Genomic DNA, 21,907 nt, shown 5'->3' on the forward strand with positions numbered 1-21,907 from the left:
TTAAACACATCAGTTATAAATATCCATTTCCTTTTCTGAAGGGTGATCTTCACACCATTGAGGGGACAAACAAAAAGGGAAGTATTCATGTCATCTCCTTTTAAGGAACACCTTGCATCCAATGACAGCTCTTATCCAATGAAGGAACCCAAACAAAATAGCAGAGAGAAGAGGTACATGTACAAAATAGGCACAAAGAAATGTTTTCAACAATATTTTTTTTTTTTTCACAAAGAAACCTGTTCTGTTCGTCACAGCTCTCAGATGCCCATTTATCTTGATTCTTCCCCAAGACCCACAAGTCTCTGATATGCCAGTTACATGAACTGGCATATCAGAGACTTAATACAAGAGTACAACAAGGAGAAAGGGCATGACGAATACAACAAACCGACAAGGGAGCAAAGGAAGTGAACTGGTCATACAGGGAGAGACTGATGGGGGAATGAAATGCAGGTGTTGGACTGAAGAGGAAGCTCAGGTGAGGGGAAGGAAGTGATTGCAGATGGAAGTGGCAGGATCTGTGAGTGCGGGGATAAGGACCAGGACATGTGGTGAACAGATGGAGAATGGAAACCAAATGACATAAATAACAGAGTGAGAGGATGAGGAGAAGGGCCTCAAGATGACGGGTGTCTGTGAGCAGAACCAATGGCCTTTACAACGGACCTGAGGGCTCTGAGGTCCATGGACCTTATGTCAGTCAAACACGGACATTTGTTTACGTCACTCTACAAAAATCGTCTTCTTTTTCATCCCACTCAGGATGTGGTTATTTTGTTCCGTAATTTGTTTCCTCCATTTGATAGACACATGTTGGAGCTGGCTGCAAAGTGTTAAGAAGGAGACAACACTTAACAAGATAACATGAAGACACTTGCTCAAGGACACAATGTAGTTTATTGCAATACAGTTGATATCTGGATATCAATGATGTGTTACCATGGTTATACACTGATATCCTTATTTACTTAGAAATGAGGAGGAACTTGTTTCTGTTTGACGAGAACAAACGCAGCACCTTAAAATATTGCCATTTTAGGTGAATAAAAAGGAGAGTGAACTGGGTTACGAGTGGGGACAACATTCAAAAGATCGTACAACATTTTTCGTGATGGATTTTACCCGAAAAAGAAGCAAAAAACTAGGCTAATTCAATGTAAAAATGAATATAGTTTACAACATCTGTTTTTAACACATCTGTTATGAATGACATTTCAATTTTTTGAAGGGTGATCTTCACATCGTTGAGGGGACAAAGGCAGCCCTCGATAGAGAACGAGTGTGGTTTACAGCAGCTGAAGACCAGTTAATGACTGTGTGACTCTTTACCTCCTAACCTCAGCCTATAGGACCAAGAGCAACTGTGGAAACATTGACATTTTTTTACAAGTAGTAACAAGAGCAGCATCTATGTACAACGTTGTACATCTCCTGCAGTGACCAGTGCATCTCATCTGCTTTAAATGAACAACTTGCAGCCAATCACAGCTCTTATCGAATGAAGGAACCAAACATGTATGAAACAAAGCAGCCGATGTATGTTGGCATCAAGTGAAGAGGCACGTGTACAGAGAAGGCCAAAATAATTCACTTCATTAAATTGAGTTCACAAAGCCCCACAATGCTTGTGTATTCACAGCTCTCATCTGTCCATTTAAATTGGCTCTGCTCCCTGGCCATCCTTAAGCAGTTCTTGCCCCCACCACCTTGAGGTCCCCCTGTACTCCAGGAGGGGTCATCCAGTGACAGGACGGTCCCATCAACCCAACTCCACATCCCTTCACTGGCCTCATCTGTCGCTCCGAGCCAGAAGTACACGTTGTACCACCTGTTAATGAAGTCCATCTCCTCTTTACTGTCCACCACCACCAGATCTGCTCCGTGGGAAACACAGAACTCCCTGCTCTTATTCCAGGATAGATACAGGTCGGTAGCCTTGTAACATTTACAACCAAACTTCCTCCAACCATCTGGACAGCACTGTTTACAAAGCAGTGAGTCTCTCTGTTCTGTCAAATTCTTGATCGTTAGGAAATGATGCTCCACGTCGGTCTTGTATTTAACGGCCAACCCCAGCAGTCCAGCCAGCAGGACAACAGACAGCAGGCCCAGAAGCACCACCACAGCCCTGATAGGACACCAAGGAGGGCTCACAGCGTCCGGCCGCTGACTTCTTCCTGTTCCCAGAGACTTGGAGGACTCCTCTGTCCCCACAGAGTGCTGCTGTGGATCTCTGAGGCTCTCCAGGCTAGCGTAGATGTCCACTATCCTCTCCTCTCTCTCTCCTTGTGTATACCTGACCTTGGTCTTCATGTTGGGCGTTGCGTAAATCACGTCCTCAGCCATAATCTGGACTAAACGGTTTTCAGAGAGTTTATCTTATCGTCCTACCCCTTTCAGTGGTTGGTCTTTCTGTGCGTTCTGCATGACAGTGTGGCTAAGTCTTAACACCCAGCAATAGGAGGAACAGGAAGTCTTCTACCGGATGAGCCGTTGCGGTAACTGCAGTATTGCAACACCTCATGTTGCCAAGGCAATCGCAGTGGACGACCAGAATCATTAGGACTACTCTTTTTCCGGCCAACGCTTGTATATTTGATTTAGAATAATAAAGCTCCAGTCTCATTTGAACCACAGAGCCCCCCAGCACCAAGACACAGCAGGTAATTAGTTCAACTCACTGATCATGGGTTCAGCGCTCCATAAGTAACAGGGCTGCAAATATTTATTGTAGGACTTAAAGGTTTATACAAGATAAATCTATATAAAATAGCTCTGTAGTCCCCAATAATAATGAGATATGATGAATAATGTAAACGGATTGATCTCACCGGTTGAGGAGATGAGTTAGGCCTGGCAGGCCTGACTCCATCTTGTGTTAAGAAGGACCCATAACTAAGGAGATATCAATACATTGGTCACTACAGGATCTGTTCATCAATGTCATTGTGCTTATTTAATTCCACAGTTCCTCTTTGTGCTGCTGGAGGTGGAGATCAAGCTAAATCATTTTCATTTTTGCAAAAGTTTTACATCTAGACTTTAATTTCAACAAAAAGTTACACCATTTTTAATGTTGAATTGACTTGGAACCATCTAGTGTGATCACTACAGCACAAATTGTCTTGTAATGCCAACTTCCTCACTTTGATTCCGAAACTGATAGTAAACCGTAAAAATCCAGTTTGTTTTTAAATAGCTGAAATGATCCGATCTCATAGCCTGTCATTAGGTGAGTGCTGCAAGCAGCGCTCAACTACACTGATAAAAATAAAGTGCTTGATCTACTTAAAAAAAGTAAGGCAACTTTTTGCATCATTTTATCCTGTAGATCAAACAAGAGTAGTCTTTGTATGTGCAACATTCATTTTGCAAGTAGTCAACTTACTTTTGCAGGTGATGTCAACTTACTTTTGCAAATAAAGTCAACTCAATGGTATTAAGTTGTCTTCACTTGCAAAAGTAAGTTGATGTTACTAGCAAAAGTAAGTCGATGTTACTAGCAAAAGTAAGTTGATGTTACTAGCAAAAGTAAGTTGATGTTACTAGCAAAAGTAAGTCGATGTTACTAGCAAAAGTAAGTTGATGTTACTAGCAAAAGTAAGTTGATGTTACTAGCAAAAGTAAGTTGATGTTACTAGCAAAAGTAAGTTGATGTTACTAGCAAAAGTAAGTTGATGTTACTAGCAAAAGTAATGTTGTACATACAAAGACTACTCTTGTTTGATCTATGTGATAAAATGATGCAAAAAGTTGCCTTACTTTTTTAAAGTAGATAAAACATGATATATTTTTGTTATGATGATCTACTTAAATTAAGCATGAAGCATCAATCATCTATGTGTTGGTCAATCTGCCCAATATAATAATTGACATTTTGGCCTCATGGTGCTAGGAAAAAAATTACATAAGAACAAAATTAAGAGGGTGAACGCCCTTTAAATCATAAGTACACTCAGCAAATTGTGTGAGAGTTCCACTAGAGGAAAGGTCAAAGGGTCACCACAATCAAGAGGTCATAAGTCACCAAAATTGACATGTTTTATTGCTGACAAATTCTCACAAACAAGCAAACTCATGTCAATATATACTGCCAATGAACTGGGCAATAAATTAGTTTACAATGTCCTCCAAAACAAACATTAATTCTGTCTACCCTGAGGAAGCACTTTCAGGGATGAAACCCCACCGACAGCCTGACCTTAAAGGTTTGAACATCCTAAGCAAATGACAGTTACATTCAAAATCTGACCAATACATTGATAATGCAGAAAACACAGTACCTCACAAAATATAAAACTGTACAGAGTTTTCTGTGTAGATCTGCCTCCGGTAGCAGTACCTGAAAAGCTGCTTGAAAAATACACCTAAGGTCACTTACAATGACTCCCTTGAACTGAACTGATTTCTATCAGCCATTTAAAGTGCAGACATCTGACAAACATCTGAGCCGAGTTTACACAAAACTAATTTAAGCAGCATACACACGCTTAAAAATGTAACCCGAGGAAGTGCTTTTTGGAAAACCTGTGAAAGTGCAATGTATAACCAACAACGGTAAACCTTGACAAGAGGGAGCTTCAGCAATGTCTGTATGGCTTTTAGGCATGTAAACTGACCTTCAGATCGTGGACCTTGGAGGACACCTTTTGGTTGACATCCTCCAGCTCTAGAAAAATCTTCTGAAAAACCTCAAAGGTGTATTTCAGTTTGTTAGGGTACCTTAGTTCCAAGGCGTAGATGAGGCCCATCAGGTAGGTACAAGCATGTGCAACATCAGGGATACCAAAAAGGACCTCTGCTCCCTCGATGGCTATTCCAGCCTGCTTCTGGAGATCTCCATCTCTGGCTTTGCTGACCACAAAGATGTTGAGGACTTGTGTAGTAAGGGCCTCTTGTACAGTCCCAACATCGTCATCATCAAAAACCTGTAAAATACACCAGAAAAAATAAAACCCTCTTGTATATTAATGTGAAGGATGCATACAATATAGCTCTCTTGGTGCTCTTTCTTTCTTTTGAAACAGTTTTCTTTACCTTGTAGTCCTTGATTAGCTCCTCCGTCTTTTCACCAAGGTAGAGAATGAGGCCTCTGATCACAGCTTCTCTTCTGGACTCAATGCTGTTGTCCTACAAAAACAGAAATGAGATCATGTTAGGCACAGACATAACTGTTTAACTGTTGTAAACAGGGTTCAAAATGTTCAATTGATTCAAAGATTTCAAAACAAAAAGGGCACTAAGGCCAGTTAGGTGTCTATCGCTCCCGTTCGGAAATGTGGAGTCATATTCTGGGAGTGTGCCCCCCTTCTAAAATCCAAGAAAACAGAAAAGCCAACCGTGATGATGTAGCGACCACCGGCACTGCTGAGAACTTAAAAAAAAAAAAAATCTGACTCATTCCTTCATTCCGCGCGAAATTATGGTAATATTGCTATGGTGTTGAAAATGCTGTTAAGTGTATTATAGTAATGAACAAATTGAAATATATACAAAAAGGCTATTTATAATTTTTGGCCAGTAAAAAATCTTTCTGACCAGTAGATTTGAGCGAAAAAGTTACATTTGAACCCTGATTGTACAGTAAGTACATGCCTCATTTAACATGTCAAGGGTCTCATCAAGTTTCTTCCCAACAGCGCCTCCCTTCCTCCTGTAGAGGCTCAACAGTCTGGGCGTGCATTGGTCCAACTTCCCCAGGAATGTGGACTGTAGTGGCTTCAGTGTGATCCTACGGAATTCCTCTTCGATCTGCAAAAGAGGTCAGAAGAGAGATAGAGAAATATCATGAAATACAGGGAAAAAAAGAATTACAGAAACACAGAAACAGATCAGAGGTAGAAAATTGACCCTAAGGCTACACTGAAAGCAACATTTAAGTGGTCATGCGTTTTGCAAGGAATGTTACACCAGAACAAGGCTGTAACTACCGCTGAGGTATTTTTTTTTCCAACCTAAATGATTGAATAAAATTAAGAAGACGACACAATTCAAACGTACAACATACCTGGGAAAGCTCAAACATGGCAGGCCATCGAGCTTTGAAGTCAATCACAGCGGGTTTATTGAGGATTACATCATTTCGACGTAATGAAAAGGTTTTCACCATCTTTTCATTGATGATTTTGGTGTTGTCTCTCTTCTTGTACTCATAGAGAAGCTCTACTCTCTCCTTTTCAAGGGTTTCATCAGTTTCACCTTGAGGATGTGGTGGGAGATAGTTTACCTCGGATTTCTTTGCTTTTTTCAAGCTTTTAGTTGGTGGTCCATCTGCAGCTGATTTTATCTTCCGACAGTTTACATTTAGTTCTGGTAATCCAAGGTGTTTCACCTTTGCTCTGAAATTGCCAACCTTGTATTTCAGGCTGTTCTGCCAACCATATATACCATTGGATGACACTGGGTCCCTCAAACACGGGTGTTTCATGACCAGGGCCTCAGCAACCTGCTCCCTTTGTGCTCGTGAAGGATAGGCAGTGTAGACAAAGATGCTGTCTGCTAGTTTGTCTAGAATATTGGGTTTTACTGAGGGGTTGCTGAGTAGGGTTCCATCCTTTCTGTAAGCTGCATTTGCAGCTTGTAGAATGAGCTCTGTGTCAAAGGAGAAGGTAGGAATCTCAAACTGAGCTGGCCAAGACGACGAACGAAGAGAGGAGGTGCTCTCTGGAGAAATCAGAAGTATGGTATCACTGGATGGCTGGGAAGAACTGGAACTTCTGATGACTCAGCGCAACTGCTATCAAAGCTCTCCTGGAGTCCTTTGGCATTCAAAGAATCTTCAAATGTTAGTGTGATCACTGGTGCAGTAAGAACCACCTTGATGGTGTCTTTGTCTTTTACTTCATTTGTTTCCAGGAGAGTGAAAAATTGACCATCAAATTCTTGGTCCTGGAACTGCAAACTAAAATCTTGTTCAATTTCAAATGTGTCCTGTACAATATGCTTCAATTCCTCCACGGTCGCCGGGATTCCGCAGGGCAAGGAAAGCTTGCGAATTTCCTCCTGTAGTATGACTCGAAGTCGGGCAGACATGTTGATTATTCTATAGGGGATGAGAGGAGACAGAAAAAAGGTTCTGTTGAATTTAGGCATACAAAAAATAAAATTACATCTCATTACAAAGGGATAAGTAAAACCCTATATCTCAACCCTCCTATTATGTTAGTTTCTCAGGAACAAAAATGTTGTTCGTGGGTTAGGGTTGGGGGGGGGGGAATAGGGAGAGGGTGTGTGTATCTGTGTGTGTGATAGAGAGATAGAGATAGTTAGATAGAGAGGTAGATGGATAGCGAGACAGATAAGATGACATATAGATGGACAGATAGATATTTGATTTGAAAATTATTTAAAATACTAACTAATGACAGTGGGTTGAATAGTTAGAAACAATTGAAAACATGTCAATATATACTGTATTTAATTACCTAATCTTGAATGGGAATGTGACGCTTCAAGGTGACAAATCGCCTTTGCTCAAAAGCATATGCTGCAAGAGGGTAGGAGTCTGTTAATTCCTGTTGCTCAAGGATTGTCACTTGTCTTGTGGATTCCAATTCAAATGCCCTAAGGTGCTCCCAGTACCAGGAATGAAGACACTTGACAGCAAATGCAAGCTGACCACGCATAACGAGGATTAGATTTAGTTCAACAAAGTCTGGAAGCCCTCCAGTTGATCCGTAGGGCAAGATCATTCCCACTGAGTAACAGGTGCCATAGCAAGTCACAGTATTGGTCACCTGAACACACGTCTCTCCAGGAAATTTTCTTTGCACTGCTTCCTGTATGTTTTCCTTGAGGACATCCACAGGCACTGTGGACAGATTTGAGACACTGAGGGCAGGTTTCAGTATGTCTGTGCCATGAAAATGGTAAGCCAGCATGAACTGATGTTTAACAGCCAGAGATAGTAAAATGTTCCGAAAACAGCTGGTATGTCGAACGACTCGCTTAAAGAAACTGTGCTTAGCTTCGAAGCGCATCGTCCACAGAGCTGCTAGCGGTCCAAAGGCCTTGATGAGCTGGGGATAATGCTCTAGAAAATGGTGCTTTGGCAGAAGTTTTGCCTCTGGAAAAACCTGAAGGTATCTATGCCTGTGCTCTGCTATTTTAATGTCAAGGTGTCTAATTGTTTCATCTGTGTGAACTGGAGAAACAACTAGTTCAACGATGTCTTTCAGATCCATTAGGAGATGCCATGCTGGTTCGCTCTCTGGGACTTTGAAACCAATGATGAGAGGAAGCAGGCGCAACAGGCACCAGTTTTCATGAGCGTTTCCTCCCACACTCCTTCGGGTGGCAAAGTTCAGCGGGACAGGCTGTGGGCTGTCAGTTTTGTCAGTCCACTTGTAGGGGAACTGTCTGATGAGGTCATTGACTTGAAATAAAGTGAAGTATTTTTTCTTAATCAGATCATTTAGGCACAGAGCCAACTCCCGAGGCACTATTCCCTCGAACAGGTCATGGAGCAAGTCTGGTGGATATCCTGACAAAACATGAAAATGTTGTAATTTATTAGTTAAGGGACACTGCCTTTTCACACCGAAGCAATGAGTGAGAGTGGGATTTTCTGAAGCTGTTTGAACATGAAGAGAATGTTCCTGCCTTGTTCTTGCTCGGAAGGATCCAGCTCTTACTTCTTTCTTCTGAAACTCGGAGAGCGCTCCCAAACAAAACCGGCAGACATGAGATCCAGAAAAACTTTCCACAAAGCCACCAATGGAATGGGCACCTAAATTGTCAGCTACTACACTAACTATTGTGCCTTTAATTTTTTTTCCAAGCGCAGGAATAAAGAGCCCTTCTTCTTCCAACTGGACAAGATCTTTTAAAAGTGGCTCAAGCACTGCCTCATAACCGTACTTCTTCACATCTGTAGCCTTGCAAAGCACAGCTAAATAAATTGACTTCAGTGTAGCACGAAACTGTGGTGGAATATTTGCCAATACCCAATACACTGCAGTAATTTTATGTTTTTTGCGGGATGTTCCCAGGGGATTGCACACCTCGAAATCGTCAATGTAGAGAAGTAGAGGAAGAGTTATGTTTTCAGTGGCTAAAAATGGATTTTCTTTAAAATGTGTTCCATCATGAAATGACTCATATCTGCCCTCGTGAGAAGTGTATGAAGAGTTGAAAGCTTTCTCCTGTATGTCACTCAGGCTTAATATCTGTGACAAAGACTGAAGAATGGGAACATATTGCAAGGTTCGACCTTCCTTCTTGTCAAGAATGTACTCAACAGGCTCAACTACATGAAATGTCTTCTTAAAGAACTCCCGTCTTTTGAAAGTTGTAGCTAGAGGACCATCAGATCTTAAAGCTGTGCTAATGGGGTTTGACTCACTCAACTGTTTGACTAAATCAGAGACTACTAAGTCATCAAGCACACAGTTATGTTTCCTTAAACATGAGTTTACACTTTTTCTTATGGCAGGACCTGACACCACAGAAGATAAAACCTGGAGCTCAGCTACTACTTCAGTAATGCACTTGCTTGGCACATTGTAAATGCTCTCTAATTTCAATAAAAGGTGGCCCAACTTCAGTTCAATTTCTTCTTCTTTCAATTCTTCAGGTTCATATTCTCCTGAACAGTCATGTGCTCTTGAACACTCGTACGCCTCAGAGCAATGTGCTTCAGCAATATCATCTGTACTATTTGACCGATCTATATACTTGTGTACAATTTGGGCTCGGAAGTCATTTGAAGAATGTGCTGAGTGTTTTCGGGATCTGTGTGATGCAAAGGTTCCAAACACATTTGTAGAAAAATCACATTCTCTGAAGACACAGTGCACAGTTTGATTTTTCCTAAGATGAACTGCAAGATGTTGGAAAAAATCCTTCTCAGTTGAGAAACTAGAACTGCAAAGTTCACAACTGAAACAAATCACTTCTGGTGTTGACTTGTTAGTTGGATGTTTCCTTGACAAATGTGATTTGAGGGTATTCCATGTTTTGAAGGAGCAGGGGCAATCAGCATGTAAACAGGGAAGAAATTCGCTGTGGTCGTGCCTTAACCTGTAGTGCCTCAAAAGTTCATTTGTTTCAGGGGCAGCATAGGTACAGATCTTGCAAATCCATCCCATTAAGAAAAAAATCCAGAGTTTAGATCCAAGTACCTTCAGGCTTGGATGGAAAGGGGTGGTCTATTTGGAGGAGGTCAGGATAGGAGTCACCGGGGAGATTCAGTGAGACGCCAATTTAAGGACCCAGCTTCTGTGTAGTAGCAAAATCTCCCCGTCTGTTCTCAAAAGTAAAAAAGAAAAAGAAAAAAAGTATTTTTCACGACATCTTTGCGCTCATCTTAAAAGAAAACTGCACTCTGTCTTTAGAGTGTGTGTGTGAAAAGGTGATTTTTACACAAATGTATGGAACCTTTGCATCACACAAATCAGGCAACACGTTCTTAAGAGCGACTTTCTGGCACAAATTACACATGACCGTATGAACATCAGTCAAATATTACAGATGATATTGTTCTGATGCATATGAGAGTTCAGGACCATATGACTGTACAGGAGGGCGGAGGCTAAGAAATTGGAATTTAGGCCACCTTTAACCTGGTGATCAGGTAAGTTTATCTTTTATTCTGACAGCCTGCATCAAGATAATATACTGTAATTTTTCCCACAGGTAAACAGGTAAGTTTATCTTTTGCTACATTTTGGACTGGGCTGTCACAACAATTTTCTCAGTGAAAGGCCAACTGAATCTCTGCCCCCAATATGATAATTCTCTTTTTTTCGGACCTCCTAGCATGTCCGCTGTGTATAATGTATTTTTATTGTTTGTTGTTTTTTTTCTTGTATTCTATGGATATTGTAATTGACTATGTGCTAAATAAATCAAAATCAAATCAAAATAATCCATAAACTACTTGAAATAATCTAACATTTGCCCACTTTCCCCACAAAACTGTCTGTACATACCTTCATCCAGCGTGCTTGACACGATAAATCACCTGGTAAGGATACAATGACATAGTTAGTAACCTACCACTAAAGAAACAAAATCAAAATAAATAATTCATCTTTTAAATTACAGAACATTTGCAAACACTACAATTAACTACAATTTACAATACAATACAATCTACAATACAATACAATCTACAATACAATTAACCTAGTGTTTCTATATAGTGTAAATAATTGTATTTACACTATATAGAAACACTAGGTTAATGAGAATCATGCATCTCTATAAAGTCGGCTGACTATTTTCAGCTTTATAAAAAAATGCATTTCCGAGCTAATTCAAGAAGGATTGTAGTTTAGTTTAATCAATTTATTGAACATGAAAACAAAACATTGTAAATCATTTATTTAACTCAGAAAGTAGGAACATTTTCTCAACCCATTAATAAACACTTAATCTTTGGAAAAACATTGTTTTCACTGGGCAGGAAGACTATGACAAATTGTCATCTCAGTTCATCTCATGCTGCAGTTCACCCCGGACTGCACTGCACTGCACTGAGTCACACTGAGTTTGACGGTTGAACGCTGATTGGCTGTTACGTTACACATGTCACTCAGTGGCCACGCTGTTGAAGCTGATTGGCTGTCATCACTTGAAATTCGCGTCAAAGTTGAAATATTTGAACTCGAGCGAATTTGTCGCGCCACAAATCCTCGTGAACGCGCTCGCCTGTGCACGCCGAAATTGTGGCGCGACAAATCAAAATCTGTCGCCGGTTTTCTCTCGCGAAAGATTTGCGCGATACGCGTCTCTACGTTCACTTTGTATGGGATCTTGTCGCCCCGTCGCGTTTTGGTGTGATCGCACCTTTAGTGTTTCGTTTGGGTGGCATTGCTTGGTACCAGTGGCGTTTCTACATTAGGGGCAGGTGGGGCAGTGCCCCACCAGACCCACGAGATGGCGCTGTTGAGCAGAAGGCTCAATCCATTCCTACTTCGTGGCAAACTATATATATATTTTTATATGCAAAGTAGCGTACATATTTGTGTGAATAAACTTGACTCACAAGCATTATTGCCTTGTTTTGGAGTAATTTGATTCGTGTGTTCTACTGCCTGTGTGCTTGCTTGAATGAACGTTATGTCTATATTTCCGTTTCCTGTTTCCGGAGGGGCAAAGACCCACGCTGCCCCACCGTTACCATAGAAACACCAATGAGCGCGAACCACACCGGCCAAAGTTAACATTGAGGCTAGGGGCAATTTCAAATTTGCCCCTAGACGTTAACTGCGTAATCTACGTATTCTACGTAATGTAGACTGGGATAATGCGAAACCCGCGAGAACTCTACCCCGAGACTAAGCAAAAAAAACATACAGTGAGAGTGAGAGTTACAGGAGACTTACAGATGAGTTCGCTATCGGTAGATTTTACACAATTTTGAAAGAGTTTTTTAATTAATGAATAACAATGAATAACGTAGATTATTTGCTGAGGGTGCAATTCAGCACATTGCCGCAAGAAGAAAAATTAGAAACAAAACGTTTGGGACCACACAGACCAGACGACTTCATTCTGAACCAGCCTGGTGAGAAAACGAACCGAAATTTCAAGATGGAGTGGTTTGAAAGAAAGACATGGCTAACTGCGAGCACAACAAAAAGAGCACTGTTTTGCTTTCCATGCCTTCTTTTTGGAAATACCACTAACACAGACTCAGTTTGGACCACTGATGGCTTTAAAGACCTGAAGCATCTGGCGGAAAGAACGGTAAAGCATGAAAGTAGAAAAGATCATATTAATTGCGCCATGAAATTGGGACTATTGGGACGGGTCGTGTGTAATATAATGCAATATTATTATTATTATTATAGGCAACATCTTTGTGTCGTACTGAGCGCTAAAGCATGTTAAATTTATTTGAAATAGGATGTCTGCTCCCTGCTGGCACTCAAAATGCAGCCCATAGTATACCTGACTGGTCTATATACGTAGGCCTACTGTTATAATAATCAGCTACCTCTATTTTTGTGACGTAATATGACGTCATATAATTTGCCCCACCAGAATTTTCAGGCTAAAATCGCCACTGCTTGGTACAGGTATTTAGCCGAGTTTCTCCCCGTCATTTTGGTATGCTCCATGTTATGGCTAGTGAAGGGGGCTCGGCGCTGTCTATCACCTGCGGCTGTGCTCACTGCGTTTCAGCGGCTAACAAGCAGAGCTAACTGCCTACAGCCACCGCTGCGACCAAAAACCTCCACAAATTAACTCAAAAGCGCGGCCACCCACACGCAGACACCCACACGCAGACACACACGGGTGTTTATTTACGGCCGACTTGCATCTTAATCCCCTCGCTAATGGCTAACCCAGCACAGGTGTGTTCTATATGCTGCCGATAACACGGCACCCGGCGCCGTCTACATCCCTGCTTACTTCAAATTACAGCTTACGGTTATTTTACTTATACATTTCTAAAATAATATAAAACCTGAAGGACTTTAGTGTTTAACCAACTATATCACCAACATTAACTTTATTCTTACCGTAATCTTCAGTCTCCACGTTCTGGAACTTCTCCCCTCAACGGTCCTGAGACAAGCGGTTTGAACTAGTTTGCTACCCAGAATGCACCACACGGGGCGCAGTCGGAGCAGCGTAAATATAACGAACAAATTGTATGTTGTGTGGGTCTGCATAACAAGATTTGTTGAGCCACTTAGATAAAGCTTGTTAAGAAAAAAAATCGAAATGACTTGTATTTTGAACGAATGTAGACTAATTCACAACTTGATATATTCATGTTAAGAGACTAACTTAGTTTTTTTATGTTAATATCACTTACTTAATTATGTTACAATTACATAGTCCCAGATTTACTTTTTTCAGTGTAGAGTTGTTCTTAGGCATTCTTCTTTCTTTCTATTTTCATCCTTCTCCACAAATTTTGGGACCCTACTTGTTCTGGACCCTATTCGTCACTGTATTCATGCTCAGGCTTTTATTTTATCGAGCTGTCTTTATTCGTACCTCCGTGGCTATTCCGGAAGTGATTCCGCTGACTACTGAATTACATTTACACTGTAATAATCACATCTTCCACCATCCTCGTCTTGCTAGCTGTATGATCGCAATGTTTATTTTGACAAATGTTTTACATGTAGACTTAATTTCAACAAAAATATACACCATGTTTTATGCTGAATTGTCTTTGTACAATGTAATGTGATCATTACAGCATAAATGATCTTGTAATACCAACTTTCTCAATTGACTGATTCCGAAACTGACTGCAACCGGAATTTTTTATCTTTTAAATAGCTGAAATGATCTGATCTCATAGCCTGTAATCTGAGTCATTAGGTTAGTTCTGCAAACAGCGCTCAACTATTATTGTTCTTAGGCTGTCTTCTTTCTTTCTCATTCCACAAATTTTCATCGGGAGACTCCATTCACCTTGAGAATTTCATTTTTAAAATGTTCATGATAGCTTGGAATCGCGCGCTACAACTTTTTCTACATCAAATAATTTCTAGATTTTTAAATATCCAACTTTTAAGTCCTTATAATGGAAGTCAATGAGAGGTCGGCAAATTCTCGTCCGCCCATTCACTTTCACTTCAACTACTGGTTAATTTCTAACCGTTAAACTTCGTTCAAATATTTAACCAATCACACTTGTGTCTTTAAATACATCTAAAAAAACTAGCATATATCATTTTTTTTCTTTCAGAATCAAGTTTAGATTTTAAACCTGCTTTGAATATTTTCAGTTGTTCTCATTGACTTCTCTGACACTTCAACTTCCTCAGATTTCGTAACTTGGTCCATTGGTGTCTGTTCAAAGCCCACACACACACACACACACACACACACACACACACACACACACACACACACACACACACACACACACACACACACACACACACACACACTTCATAAAATAGTGGATCTTATGGCCTGCATGTGATTCACTTCTTATTGCAAATCAGCCAAAAATTGGGTCAAATAAATGTTGGCCTCAAGCTAAATGATCACGATGGGTGAAACATGAATCCACGAATCCTACGGAGACCCTGACGCCAGGTGGTGTCTGAGCGTGCTGCTGACTCCTCCCCTTCCTCCTCCTCAAGCAACATGATGACCTTGGTCATCATGTTGGGTCTGGTGTAAATCGCCTCCGCCATATTTTGGTCTAAAGTGTTTTCAGAGAGTTTATCTTATCCTCCTACTCCTATGAGTGCTTGGCCCTTCTGTGTGTTTTGTATGACAGCATGTCAAAGTCATAAGGGCAACTTTGATCAAACAGGAAATCTTTAACCACATGTTGCTTAATAATTCTGCTTATTGAATAACTGTGTGTCAGTGGTACGTCTGCAGCATCACTCAGGGTCATTTCAGTAATGTTCTGATTATTCTACTTACTTCAAAGCAATCGAAATGCACATGAAGACAATTTAATAATATAATGGCTAGATGATTTGAAATTTGGGTTTTAATATACAATTTATTTCGAGGGAGATATTATTTAATGTTTGGCACCAATGATTGAAATATATGAAAGGAAATGTTCAGGGAAAACACTGCAATTTAAAGGATTGAAGCTGAAGAAATAGTCGATTGTCAAAAGAAACCTTCAGTCAAAAAGCAAATCAAAGATCAGTTCAATGTGGAGCTGTCTAAGTGCAGACCAGCAAGCCTATTCAGACACCAGGACACAAGTCTACTGTTCCCTCTGAACACCGTAGAACGACTAGTTAATTAATATAAAAATGTTTTATATTGATCACACCCCATGGTACTAAAGACAAGATACAATTAAACACAGCACCCGCAGTGACCAGTGAAGTATTCATGTCAGCTCCTTTTAAGGAAGACCTTGCAGCCAATCACAGCTCTCATAGAATAATGGAACTCAAAACGTTTTTGAAAATTACAGCAAACATCTGATGGAATTGACATTTAAAAAAGTCACAAAGAAATGTTTTCATCAATCATTTCATTAAATTTTGCTCACAAAGCCCCCAGCTTGTTTCATCACAGCTGTCATTACGCCAGACCCATTCAAATGTATTCTCCCAGTCCCTCTTTAAGCAGTTCTTGTCCTCACCACCAACAGGTCCCCCTCCTCTCCAGGAGGGGTTATCCAGTGACAGGACGGTCCCATCAACCCATCTCCATATCCCTTCACCGGCCGCATCTGTCGCTCCGAGCCACAATAACTTGTTGTACAAGCTGTTAATGAAGTCCATCTCCTCTTTACTGTCCACAACCACCAGATCTGCTCCGTGGGAAACACAGAACTGCCTGCTCTTATTCCAGGATCCCAACACGTTGTTAATCCGGTAACATTTACAACCAAACCTATTCCAACCATCTGGACAGTCCTGTTTACAAAGCAGTGTGTCTCTTTGTTCTGTTATATTCTTCAGCCTTTGGAGAAGTTGCTCCATGTCTCTGTCCATGCTTACAGTCTTCTCCATGTCGGTCCTGTATTTAACGGCCAACCCCAGCAGTCCAGCCAGCAGGACAACAGACAGCAGGCCCAGAAGCACCACCACAGCCCTGATAGGACACCAAGGAGGACTCACAGCGTCCGGCCGCTGACTTCTTCCTGTTCCCAGAGACTTGGAGGACTCCTCTGTCCCCACAGAGTCCTGCTGTTGATCTCTGAGGCTCTCCAGGCTAGCGTAGATGTCCACTATCCTCTCCTCTCTCTCTCCTTGTGTATACCTGGTGGCCTTGGTCATCATGTTGGGTCTGGCGTAAATCACCTCAGCCATGTTGTGGTCTAAAGTGTTTTCAGAGAGTTTATCTTTTCCTCTTACCCCTTTGAGTGCTTTTCCCTTCTGTGTGTTTTGTATCACAGCATGGCAACGTCTTGAGCGCAACTTTGATCAAACAGGAAGTCTTTCAATCACATGTTATTTTCCACTTCCACTTATAGAGACTGGGTGTCATAACATGCATACATTCTTCATTACAGGATCTGTTCATCGATGTCATTCTGTTGTTTTAGTTTCCACAGTTCCTCTTAGTGCTGCTTGAGGTGGAGATCAAGCTAGTAGGTCTGTAATATTGTATTATACATTATTATATATATATATTTTTTATATATATGCTTCACATCCGTCATCCATATATTCCCTTATTCTTTGCACACACTTGCTCGAAAAATTAGACATGGGAAACAAAACACTGTGTTTCTCTTTGAGCAACCACATAGCCATTATTTCTTTTAATGCCATGCTCGGGAGAAAGCTATATTGTACATTTCCCCGCTATTCTTCGTTTGTTGGGTTATGTTTATGTCCGGTCTGTCTGGGCCAAGTTGTTTGGTTTTCTAACTTCTCTAACATAACATATTTGCATACTATTATTTTGAAATGAAAGAGGGGTTTTGTTTTACATAATTTGTTTATTGTATAAGTCGCTGATGGAGGAAACCCATCGCAACGGAAATCCCGGTCGGATCCATCTGATTGGTGTGTGTGTGTGTGTGTGTGTGTGTGTGTGTGTGTGTGTGTGTGTGTGTGTGTGTGTGTGTGTGTGTGTGTGTGTGTGTGTGTGTGTGTGTGTGTGTGTGTTGCTATTGTATTCTAATCTATACAATGCTACCCTTTACATTTAATTTGATAATAACGACAGTGTTACCCCTTATGTTTTTTTTCCATGATGACTGATGAGAAACAACAGTGTTACCCCTTATATTTTATTTGACAAGGGCAATTATTAATTTATTTTCAAATATGTTTTTTTTCATGACGACCAATAAAGTACGACAGTGTTACCCCTTATATCTTATTTGACAAAGACAACAGTGTGAACCCTTATTTTTTTTTCATGACGACCAATAAAAAACAACAGTGTTACCCCTTATGTTTTTTTTGATGACGACCAATTAAAAACGACTGTGTTACCCCTTATGTTTTTTTCATGACGACCGATAAAAAACCACAGTGTTACCCCTTGTGTTTTTTTTCATGACGACCAATAAAAAAAAACAGTGATACCCCTTATGTTTTTTTTCATGACGACCGATAAAAAACAACAGTGTCACCCCTCATGTTTCATTTGATAAAAACGACAGTGTTACCCCCTATCTTTTATTCGATACATTTCGACAGTGTTACCCTTTATGTTTCATTTGACAGGGACAATTTTTTTTCATGGTTTTTTTTCATACGACCCCTTATATTTTATTTGACAAAGACAACAGTGTGACCCCTTATTTTTTTTTCATGATGACCGATACAAAATGACAGTGTTTCCCCCTTATGATTTTTTTCATGACGACCGATAAAAAATGACAGTGTTAGCCTACCCCTCATGTTGTTCTTCATGACGACCGATAAAAAACAACAGTGTCACCCCTTATGTTTCATTTGATGAAAACGGCAGTGTTACCCCCTATCTTTTATTCGATACATTTCGACAGCGTTACCCCTTATGGATTTTTCATGACGACAGATAAAAAACGACAGTGTTACCCTTTATGTTTCATTTGATAAAAACGACAGTGTTACCCCTTATGTTTTTTTCCCATGATGACTGATGAAAAACAACAGTGTTACCCCTTATATTTTATTTGACAGGGACAATTTTCTTTCATATGTTTTTTTCTCATGACGACCAATAAAAAACCAAAGTGGTACCCCGGTCGACGTTTTTGCAGGGATCCGAACCTGAGCTGTTTAGAGTATTAACCTCCAAACTTATCAATGCACCATCAAGACACCGAATAAAGTCAACACAATGGTTATACTTGACTTTATAATTCGCATGAAATAGAGATTAGAGTCTTCCAACAGAGGACATCAACCGGACTTGAACCCCGGTCTCCAGGGGGTTAGCTCACAGCTCTCTCCACTTCCCACTGAGATTTATAATTTAAATATGTCTGTGGTCATATATGACAGTGCAATAGACATGATAGCATTACGTTTCAAATTAAAGATGTGTTTTCCACAGAAATTGAGCCGCGGTCGCCAGTGGGTTAGGCAGAGTGCACTCCCCTGCACCACTGAGGCGGTGACAATTCACAATGATCAATCATCAATAAAGAGAATATACATGACATTAAAATGTATGTGTGTTTTTCTATTGTTTCCCTTATGTTTTTTTTCATGACGACCAATAAAATACGACAGTGTAACCCCTTATATTTTATTTGACAAAGACAACAGTGTAAACCCTTTTTTTTTTTTCATGACTACCAATAAAAAACAACAGTGTTACCCCTTATGTTTTTTTTCATGACGACCAATTAAAAACGACAGTTACCCCTTATGTTTTTTTCATGACGACCGATAAAAAACCACAGTGTTACCCCTTGTGTTTTTTTTCATGACGACCAATAATAAACAACAGCATTACCGCTTATGTTTTTTTTCATGACGACCGATACAAAATGACAGTGTTTCCCCCTTATGATTTTTTTCATGACGACCGATAAAAAACGACAGTGATACCCCTTGTGTTTTTTTTCATGACGACCAAAGAAAAACAACAGTGTTACCCCTTATGTTTTATTTGATCAATATCGACAGTGTTATCCCTTTTGTATTTTTCATGATGACCAATAAAAAACAACAGTGTCATAGATCGCTAACTAGCAGAGTTGTAAGCACTTTCCACCCTTTTCAGTGGTGGAATTGGACTCCCCAAGCAATGTTATACTTAAAAGGAGCAAGTAAGTTACATATTAATTTAGTCTTTCGGCCTGTAGCATATAAACAAAATGAAGCAACTGTCCCATATTTCTAACTGCATTTGAAGTAGACATTGAGACATACAAAGAATCAGAATAACAACAATGGGTCAAGTAGCAATGGCTGGTTGAATGGCCATGAAGTAGGTCTGTATATGCAGTGTAAGCTTGTCCAGGCCCTGCAAGTCAGGATGTAGGCTTTGAATCTGAAAGAAAAGTAGGTAAATAGGTAGTGGCCATCCCCAAAATGCACCAGAATACAGGAAATCAAATCTATTAAATAAAAAAATATATATGGGGGGGGGGGGGGGGAAACCTCAGACCCCCTGTCTGTTACTGTGCCCCACCAACATGTTTGATCGCCAGCCGCCACTGAGAATGACCAATGGAAATAATTCTCGTGTTTAAATATGCTACAGTGGTCATTTGTTTAGCCAATTCATGTTAAACAATGAGGGTTTTGATTGACCCGACCCGGCCCGCCGGGTTGGGTCGGGCCTTTGATCGAGCGTTTGTGTGTTTTTTTTATCATTGCTTTATTGGCCTAATCTGAGGTGAAATCTATGCCATAAACATACATTTTATAGGCCTTTATTACACAGGTCTTCTCAATGCCGAGGAACGCTCCGTTCTCTTGCATGGGTAGCAGTCCGGTGACTTGTCAACCCCAGCGTCTTCGGTTGCTAAGCGACGTCAACGTCTTATAGCGGACTATTTCACTGCTGATCAACACTACGAATGCTGGTAACGAATAAATTGTAAAAAGACACACCATGTCAAGTTATTTTCCAAGTAAGATTTGAAAAGCTTTGGAAGTTTATTTACAACACTATTTACATGGTTTCGGAGTAGTACACTTTGACATTTTAATACAGTTCAGCGAGAAAGGCGACGAAGAGTAAGAAGGGGGCGTTCCAGTCTGCGTAAACGGGAACTCCCACCACACGAGAACGCCCATTTGTGTCCGCAGTGGGATGATATTGCATTTTTTAGCAAACCTTGCAGTACTCCAAAGTACCCCTAGGGGTACGCCTACCCCCATTGGAGGACCACTGCTGTAGCTTGTGGACAGAGCCTCACCTGTCCTTGGATCCTCCTCCCAGCGGTCGTCTGGCTCCAGGATGCGGTTGAGCCTGGTGTATGTATTTCCTCAGCCATGGCCTGGTGCCTCCCCTGGAGGTCCAGCCGTCCTTGGAGGATGGCTGGCTTCTGTGGCTTGACCCGTGTCACCGGCGGCCTCCTCTCCCACCGTCTCCAACAGACCCAGCTGGGAGCAGCTGTAGAAGACGTCTGATACCCCCTCGGGGCTCACCGGCGGTGACTGTATGTCCGGTGGGTCGTCCATTAAGGTCTCCTTGAGTGCGGCACCAAAGGCCCATGAACCAATACCCTCTTACTTGTATGGGACAGCCAACCCAGTCTCACACATGGACATACCATTCATGTTCCCTTATGCTAGTGCCCTATTATAGATATAACACCCTCCCTTATCGCCAAAACTACTTAGTACAGAACAACACACCCACATGGTCAATGGCTTTCTCCAGATCCAGACTGATCAAGTAATATGTATCTTATCTTCCCTTATCTTAAAAGTTTGTCAAATGTCCATCATAAAAATAGCTACAGTCCTAATTAACAACCTGAAACACAGAGACATGCTCATTGATGAGGATTCGAGATTGACAGAGACAAAAGGGTTTATAAGAGGATTTTAAATTATTTAATATACAATTTATTAGCGATTTCACAAAGTCGTACGTCAAGAGTGAGACCAAACATTCTGGAGGTATTATACATCGTTTTTTACAGTGATCTTTTTACAAAATACAACAGAAATTATTCAGACCCCCCTCTGTACCCCAGTGGTTATTCCTTATTTTCCTTCTGGCCGTGGTTATTGTGCACACTAACAGCAGCCGTGTGGTTGTTTGTTTAGCTGTGGACATGACAACAAATGGGAATCAGGGCAACAAATTAATGCCTAGAGTTTTTGATCGCGAACCCTGGTACCAATCTAGCAATGTTTTGCCAACAATGTTCAACCCAATTGTAAAAATCGTTATCTATGCACCTGCTGAATTTCTTAATTGCATTGCCGGTTATCCTTGCCTTACACAATGGTCTTGGTATACGGACACACCCACACTTTATAAAACAGGTCCTGGTGTTCTGGGTATGGAATAGGCCCAGAGTTTCTTTGTGTGGTTGTATCAGGGGAAACTTTTGCAGAGGAGGAAGGATTTTCTCTTTGACAATTATTTC

At 40.8% G+C, this 21,907-nt stretch overlaps 2 protein-coding genes across 12 annotated transcripts; both read right to left on the reverse strand.

Annotated features, from left to right (window-relative positions):
• Positions 1-440: 440 nt before the first annotated feature.
• Positions 441-2,446, reverse strand: LOC130391486 (natural killer cells antigen CD94-like). The gene has a single exon (XM_056601654.1). It carries the CDS (start codon positions 2,347-2,349, stop codon positions 1,591-1,593), a length of 759 nt encoding a protein of 252 aa, XP_056457629.1. The 5' UTR covers positions 2,350-2,446; the 3' UTR covers positions 441-1,590.
• Positions 2,447-3,268: 822 nt separating this feature from the next.
• Positions 3,269-13,865, reverse strand: LOC130386152 (uncharacterized). Of its 11 annotated transcripts, XM_056594971.1 has the most exons (8): positions 13,476-13,774; positions 10,935-10,966; positions 10,125-10,246; positions 7,428-7,489; positions 6,011-7,045; positions 5,599-5,754; positions 5,041-5,133; positions 3,269-4,931 (listed from the first exon to the last, which is right to left on the reverse strand). In XM_056594971.1, the coding sequence occupies exons 5-8, from the start codon at positions 6,428-6,430 to the stop codon at positions 4,605-4,607; spliced, it is 996 nt and encodes a 331-aa protein (XP_056450946.1). In that variant the 5' UTR covers positions 6,431-7,045; positions 7,428-7,489; positions 10,125-10,246; positions 10,935-10,966; positions 13,476-13,774; the 3' UTR covers positions 3,269-4,604. The 11 variants fall into 11 exon arrangements, 7 of the variants coding, with proteins under 7 accessions (XP_056450946.1, XP_056450953.1, XP_056450936.1 ...); XM_056594978.1 differs by lacking the exon at positions 10,125-10,246 and having other exon boundaries at positions 7,428-7,813; XM_056594961.1 differs by having other exon boundaries at positions 7,428-10,246.
• Positions 13,866-21,907: the final 8,042 nt, after the last annotated feature.

Source organism: Gadus chalcogrammus, chromosome 1 (genome assembly GCF_026213295.1).
Source record: "Gadus chalcogrammus isolate NIFS_2021 chromosome 1, NIFS_Gcha_1.0, whole genome shotgun sequence".
Taxonomy (NCBI): domain Eukaryota; kingdom Metazoa; phylum Chordata; class Actinopteri; order Gadiformes; family Gadidae; genus Gadus; species Gadus chalcogrammus.

What these genes read in the sequence shown, in the direction of transcription:
- LOC130386152 (XM_056594940.1), bottom strand. Translation starts at nt 10,091, where the DNA reads ATGGGATGGATTTGCAAGATCTGTACCTATGCTGCCCCTGAAACAAAT.
- LOC130391486 (XM_056601654.1), bottom strand. Translation starts at nt 2,349, where the DNA reads ATGGCTGAGGACGTGATTTACGCAACGCCCAACATGAAGACCAAGGTC.